Source organism: Miscanthus floridulus, chromosome 11 (genome assembly GCF_019320115.1).
Source record: "Miscanthus floridulus cultivar M001 chromosome 11, ASM1932011v1, whole genome shotgun sequence".
NCBI lineage: Eukaryota > Viridiplantae > Streptophyta > Magnoliopsida > Poales > Poaceae > Miscanthus > Miscanthus floridulus.
Genome location: NC_089590.1, coordinates 65,358,829 through 65,366,045, shown reverse-complemented (window position 1 = coordinate 65,366,045; position 7,217 = coordinate 65,358,829). Strand labels below are relative to the sequence as shown.

Here is a 7,217-nt window from a genome sequence, read left to right as displayed (position 1 = left end):
AGTTCGCCATGGTTATCCATTGCGCGAAAAAGAAATATTTCCCTTCTATTAGTCCATGCCTTCTTCTTTATTTTCTGTCTCCCGACCATGTAAACTTTTATTTTGATTCTTTATTTAATATATAATATAACCAGTAGGGCTCCTCCTAATTTCCTTTCCTAAAAAAAGAGAGATGATATTCAACAGTGACATCTGAATCCAAGCCCACCACGATATGGGGCTCCTATATATTTCCCTTTCCCACCTCTCATTTTCCTGTCGCACTCCTAATTTTTCCATTAACCAAACGCCAACTGACCTTGATTCAAAAAAGAAAAAACGCCACCTGACCTAAGCATGTACAGTATCAGCAAGCAGCAACAATGGCGCGATAAAAGAATTGCGTTGTCCAGGCTCCAACTCAAAGCCGTGCACGGAACTGTTAATTAATCGCCTATTGCGTTGTCCAGGCTCCAACTCAAAGCCGTGCACGAAACTGTTAATTAATCGCCTATCCAAGCGCAGCAGCGGCACCCACGTCAGGGGGGTTTAGTTTCTCCTGTCAGACTTTAGTCGAATGTTTGATATATGCATAGAGTATTAAATACAGACCAACTAAAAAACTAATTGCACAACCTATTATTAATTTACGAGCGAAATCTTTTAAACCTAATTAGTTCATGATTTAATAATATAATGCTACAGTAAACACATGCTAATAATAAATTAATTAGATTTAATAAATTCATCTGGTAGAGTAGTAACGAATTCTATAATTTATTTTTTTTTCCTTACGACGTCCTCCGGATCCGAACACCCCTCACGCTCACGCTCCACCCCCCTCGGAATCCCCCCCCTCATCCCAATCCACCTGTTCCCAACTTCCCATCCTCTCGGCACCGGCCCGACGCCCGGAGCCTCCTGCCGCATTTTTCAGACTGGTCTGTTTCGTGACGTCCCAGCCTCCCAGGAGAAGAGAACCCCCGCGCCCCTTGGGCATCGTCGCTGTCGAGCCAGGGATACCGCGACGGAGCGGTCAGAAGCAGCGGCGGCCGGCGCGGTTTCGGTTTCCTGGCTGGCCCGAGGAGTTCGATTCCTCTCCTGATTTGTGGTGCGTGCGTATATTCCGTATTCCTCCCCGTCTCGGTTCATTGTCCGGGCTTCTTGTTTGTTATGTACAATTCTGATTCGATTGTTCTCGACTTTCTTTCCGTTCTCTATTTATTGGTTTGATTAGGAAAGGTGGTTCTAGTACAGAGTTGTCTGGAGGCCTCGTCGCTGCCCCCTCGCTCTCTGTCTCCTCACGCTTGACTGCTCGCCGGCGGCGCCACCGTCGCAGGCAGCTGCTAAATCGCCGCGTCCGGTGGCCGCGTTGCGTTGCGGCGACGGGGCGTCTCTTGCTGTGCTGCAGCGGATCATCGCGGCCTGCACGCGGCGAGGCCGGCATCCGTCTTCGGAAGGCGTGCTCGGGCGCGGCCAGCCACCAACCGCTTGTTCGTGCGCTGGAGTTCCTCGCTCAGGTGAGATTGGGCGGCTCTTTTTATTCAAACTTTAATCGTTCCTTCAGGATTGCTGTCTGGGTCGTTCTTGATTTGCCCTGTAATTCCGCAAAATTTGGAGCTTGGATTTCCCAATTTGCTGTATTTGTTGTTATACCTGCTGCTGGTTGTAGGTGTAGGTGCTGATACTGTTTCATCTTCCTCCATCTGTAGCAAGTTTCGATCTTTGAGACGCGCTCGTAACAGTACTCCCATCATCCTGGAGCTGGCGTTACCTTTAGCCCGTCGTGCAAGAATTTACCCATCTCAGGCTCTTGGTTTCCTACTTTGAAGGGCTTATATAAATATATATTTCATCTGGCCATGAAACTTGTAGTCGATCGATGGAGCTGTAGTGATACTGGTCAATTTGATACGGATTCCTAGTTCTTCTCAGGAAACTTTAAGTGCTCTTTTATTGGTATTTATATTGAACTATAATTATTAATTGCAGAGTATGTACTAGCAGCTGCTTTTCTTTTCACTACTGAGCACCCTTTCCATGTCATTTTCTTGATTACCTTTTATGATGGTAGATTCCATGTCTCATGCTTCCACCCCCATTTATTTAACTTGTTTGCTTACTTTTGCCTTTACCTTGTTTATGCCACATGATTGATGCGTGTTTTCCGGTAATATGCTACTCTTAGGATATGTACCATGTATCATTCTTTAATGGTTCCTTGGTCTGCTGCATTTGTAGGCTCATAACTTCCTTATGGTGTTTGCCTAGAAAGTGAAGAAATAAGATACATAGTGGAAGATGAGATCAGTTGTTCGGTCACTTCGCCAGCTCCGCCATTTCACCCAGCACCATGCAGAGAGGCACTCACAAGCAACCAGATTGTTCAGGCAGCAGAGTGCTTTAATCATGTGCGGTTCAACATCCAGTTCACTGAGCATGTTATGTCGTAATGGTGAAATTAGCAGATTTACAAGCCCTGGCATGGAGTTGATGAGGTCCATGTTCTCTACTGTAGTAGCTAATTCGATCAAAGGTTCACTTCTCATTTCTCTTTTACTTGTGGTGATTTCTATCTTCTAGGGGGCCATTTGAATCAACCTATTTGCTTTCTTGAACTTTTCTGTAGATATTGGAAGAGGTGGTCCGATGGTGGAATATGAGAGGAGAATAGCATCAGGAGAGCTAGTAGATGGCGATAGCTTTCAGGTGTTGTTCTGGTCTTTGACCAAAGAACATTTCTTGGATAGCTTCCGATCAATGCTGTGGTAAAAAGTTTTCTGACCTTTTTACTGGTTCGTACAGGTTGATACAATTCAACAATTACAAAGGCTCTATGAGGAGTTGATTGAGAATGAAGAAGACTGCCAGCTGGATAGATATAAATCATCTGAGAAATCAGGACGGTAAGAACAGTTTCAGTGCACTAAGGTGACATATTTTGTATATTGTTATTATCTTAACCTTAGTCTTTTTTTTTTTGGAAAAAAAATAACCTTAGTCTTTGATATTGAAGGAGTCGATGGCTATGGTCCCGTCTCATTACTCAGCCTTCTACCTATGCTCCAGTTAAGGGCCTTTACCTCTATGGCGGTGTTGGTACAGGGAAGACGATGCTTATGGACTTGTTCTATGAACAGCTGTAAGTCTTATCAGTTCTAGCCTTTTAGGATATGATCTCCGTCGCACCACTTTGTGATAACAATGTTATGAATCGTGAATTTGTAACCGTCCTCGTTATTCCTAGTCCATCACAAAGTAGTTGTGAATATGTTACTGCTCTTCTGGTGTATCAGAACTGTTATGGCAACTATTCACATTCTAAGTGTCAATATTCTTTCTTTGTCATTCTTTTTAGATCATGCGCAATTGTGAATTAACAGAACACATTATAAAGATAACAGATGCATTAGTATTAACATTGCATCTATTGTTGTCAAAATTTTTGAAGGCCAATGGCATGTAATCAGAAGATGGTAGCTGGCTATCAGAAGGAAAATGGCCTCCTTTTTTATTAATCTAATTTTAACTGGTTGCGCTCATGCTCAATTCAATTTTTCTAGACAGTTGACTTGTACTCTGAAAACTTGGCACATTGACAATTTTTTTATCTATGAGGAGATTTAGGAATTTAGCAGTTTGACAATTGTAGTTTTATCTGTAATTCCTTGTCACTGGGTGCTACATACACAGAGATACAACAACTACCCTATATTTGAGAATTCTCAATGCTAAACTTTGATGTTCATCTGCTTAGGTCAAACATGTTAGATAAAATGTCAGCCAAAAATTCGTTTGTATTAAGTATGTTTGTTTTGTTCACATATAAGCTATACCTCAATTTATTGCATTATTAGTAACACAACCGCACAAGCCATATAGAAGAAATAGAGTTGAAACCAGAAATAGTTCACTGTGAGTTGCATTCTTAGGCACTTCACGTGGCAATGAAACCATTGATCCTTGCTCATTGCAGAATTAACTACACTTCTTAATTAGGAAATTCCCTTGCCTATATTTCTTGAAATATGAATTGGTCTTGGTCAATGAAGCTAGATTACCATGACCTGTACCAGGAATAACCTTCTGCAGCCTGTTGGTTAAAAGCTTTTCTCAGAATCTAAGAGCAAAACTAGGCTAAGAAATTGGCTTGAAATCATTCAATTTGATTATAGTACAATAAATCTTAGCCATTAAGGTAATGACTGAATCATTAGTGGAAATTTGTGACGCTTTCCGATTTTGGGATTGATGAGCAGTTTATAAATCTTCCCTGATTACATCCCAGCACTGTCTGTAGAACATATCACAAAATTTATGCGATGCTGGGCTATGAGAATGTATGGACTCCCAGGATAAATGGCTTAGATGAAAGATAAGTCATAAGCAAATAACCAAAATTTTTGCATGATGTCTTCGCAGTTCTCCAATTTTTAGTTGGAACCTGTAGTGACTGTGACCAACAGAAATCCTGTCATATTTCTCTTGTTGATGGAAAAACTAGATATGAAATGCTGGCATATCCTTCTTGTCATTTTTTTTTGGTGCCTCAACTCTTCGAGTATAAGTTGTAGTATCTAAACGTACACACCAACTCACACCAGTACACCACCACACGCACACAAACTCACACACACACACACCCTAGTCTGCACGCTAGACCTACACCTACACGAAGAGACTGCACGTGGCTGAGAGATATCCGAAGTCATCCTGGCTTCGCACGTGACGGGCACGTCACCCTGACCATTGTGGCACATCCACGCGTGAGGCTGCAGATACACACGACCTGCAAATTTATTAAAAGGGAAAAACCCCGTGAGGCACGCGAGTGACGAACCCAGGGGTCGAACTCACGCCCGGCCACTGGCACACCTGGCGAGCAAGCCAACCGAGCTACGCTCGGTCCTCCCTTCTTGTCATTTTATACATTCAGAAAGATAATTTTGTCCAAATAATCTTGAAATAACAGAGTTTCATACAAATCTCATGGCTGTACAATAATATTTAGACAATGTTGGTACTTGCGTGCATTCTTCACTTTAGATAACTGATATTATTTTGTCTTGGCAGGCCATCTAATTGGAGAAAAAAACGTATTCACTTTCACGATTTCATGTTGAATGTACATAGTCATCTTCAGGTAATGTTTATATGTGCAAACTGCCTTCAGAAGTACCCTGTTCCAAGCTTCAGGAAGATATGATAATTGTTCTCATGACACTTGTGTGTATGCAGATGCATAAAGGTGTTTCAGATCCTCTTGATGTTGTAGCAGCTGAGATTTCAGATGAGGCCATCATATTATGTCTTGATGAGTTTATGGTATACTTTTCTGAGGTTAAATATTCCGCCTATGTCCTTATATATATGTTTGTAAGTAACAAGCCCAACTATACTGCACAGGTAACTGATGTTGCTGATGCTATGATTCTGAACCGGCTGTTCAGACAATTGTTCAGCAAAGGCGTTGTATGTGGCTACTATTTTCTTCCATTTTCTTATGGGACTAAAATACTCAGGTTACATATACAATGCATCAACTTTTGACATGGATTTATTTGCATGTTTTGTGCTCAGATTCTTGTTTCGACTTCTAACCGTGATCCAGATAAGCTTTATGAAGGTGGCTTACAACGGGACCTTTTCTTGCCATTTATTGACACCTTGAAAGTACGAGTTGTTTTACATTTATCAATTTCTCTGCATGGTCAATTAAGCAAGTATGTTGGTTTTTACTTTTGTGGACCATTGCAGGAAAGGTGCATCGTGCACCCCATTGGATCTGCAGTGGACTATCGTCAACTGGGTTCTGTATGTTACCAACTTCTGCAAGCTAGTAGTCCTTGGTTTCTTCCCCCTTTCCTTCTCTGACATCTTTAAACTGATGTCTGAGCAGGCTGAACAAGGTTTCTATTTTGTTGGAAAACATTACAGTACGCTTCTGAAACAGAAGCTCCAGTCTTTAATTGGAGATGAGGAACCCAGCCCACACACTGTTGAAGTAATTATGGGAAGGAAACTACAGGTATGGTAGAAGTATTTAAAAACAGCCCACTAAAACACATTATTTTTTGTTACTTAACCATGACTTTGCAGATTTCCCTTGGAGCAAATGGTTGTGCATATTTTCCTTTTGAAGATCTTTGTGATAGACCTTTAGGTGCAGCAGATTACTTTGGACTCTTTAGTAAGTATATTGCTGCCTGATTATTTTGGACTTGACATAACCTGTTAACTGATAACCAATTGTTGACTTACAGAAAAATTTCACACCCTGGCACTTGATGGTGTTCCAAAGTTTGGGTCTAGTAACAGAACAGCAGCTTATCGGTTTGTCACACTGATTGATGTATGGTCCTTGTTTTCTTTCACTTTATTATGTTTAAGTTTGTCTCAGCCTCACTATGTGCAGACATCCATTTGTTGTGTATTTGAACTCAAGACACCTTAAAATTCAACATTTAGTGTGGTTGCCTTAAGGAGGTTCTATCATAGATTAGATCTGATTACAAGCAGTACTTAAAAATTGGATACTTGAATGTAAACAGAAATGTTTTTTCCTTCAATCTGAATTCTAAAACTCTCCACCAATAGATTTTGCATACTACAGCCTACATTTTGTTATCTTGAAATACTGAATGATTTTTTAGGTTATGTACGAGAACAAAGCAAGGCTGTTATGTACAGCCGAGGCTGGACCAGTAGGACTGTTTGAGAATATCGTGACTGTTGCTGAAGCACAGAAGGTTTCACCAAGATATTCGCGCTCACAGAAAAGCGACGACCCTGACCTATGTGTGGACAATGAGCTTGGATTTGCCAAGGATCGAACGATTAGCAGGTAACTGGAAATGTGTGCATGCTGATGTATGCAGATTTCAGATTAGTGCTCTTCCTCCCATGTCGAATCACAAATCACAATCAACCTTTGAGTCTCGTATTTTACTAGTGCCTTCTGTTTTGGCTTGTGCTTTTACAGGTTGACAGAGATCAACAGCAGAGAATATTTGGAGGACTTCGAAATGAGATTGAGGCAACAGCAGCAGCTGCCCTTGCAAGGTCTAGATAACAGTGGTGGTGATGTTGTACTAGCATAATAAGCAGAAGGCTTCTGTGCCTCATATTTGAAATTCTTGTATTCACACCCACCTGGCTTACATAGGCAACTGAGAAGTCTTTTCCAACAGTGATGCATATAAATGTGCAATAAAGCTATGTAAGGGTATTTTTGCTAA

General features: G+C 41.2%; 1 protein-coding gene across 3 annotated transcripts; it reads left to right on the top strand.

The window, feature by feature from the left end:
- The first annotated feature begins 815 nt into the window (after positions 1-815).
- On the top strand, positions 816-7,217 carry LOC136491032 (uncharacterized). Of its 3 annotated transcripts, none has more exons than XM_066487239.1 (16): positions 816-1,090; positions 1,222-1,499; positions 2,221-2,515; positions 2,609-2,688; positions 2,785-2,885; positions 2,996-3,121; positions 5,053-5,122; positions 5,218-5,304; positions 5,386-5,451; positions 5,560-5,652; positions 5,737-5,793; positions 5,879-6,007; positions 6,079-6,169; positions 6,243-6,331; positions 6,633-6,823; positions 6,962-7,217. In XM_066487239.1, the coding sequence occupies exons 3-16, from the start codon at positions 2,281-2,283 to the stop codon at positions 7,077-7,079; spliced, it is 1,533 nt and encodes a 510-aa protein (XP_066343336.1). In that variant the 5' UTR covers positions 816-1,090; positions 1,222-1,499; positions 2,221-2,280; the 3' UTR covers positions 7,080-7,217. The 3 variants fall into 3 exon arrangements, with proteins under 3 accessions (XP_066343336.1, XP_066343334.1, XP_066343335.1); XM_066487237.1 differs by having other exon boundaries at positions 1,217-1,499; XM_066487238.1 differs by having other exon boundaries at positions 1,217-1,499; positions 1,692-2,515.

Excerpts from the sequence above, each read along its gene's own strand:
- LOC136491032 (XM_066487239.1), top strand. The coding sequence starts at position 2,281 with ATGAGATCAGTTGTTCGGTCACTTCGCCAGCTCCGCCATTTCACCCAG. Across the intron at positions 5,653-5,736 it reads CATTTATTGACACCTTGAAA|GAAAGGTGCATCGTGCACCC; the intron begins GTACGAGTTGTT and ends GGACCATTGCAG. Across the intron at positions 6,332-6,632 it reads GGTTTGTCACACTGATTGAT|GTTATGTACGAGAACAAAGC; the intron begins GTATGGTCCTTG and ends ATGATTTTTTAG.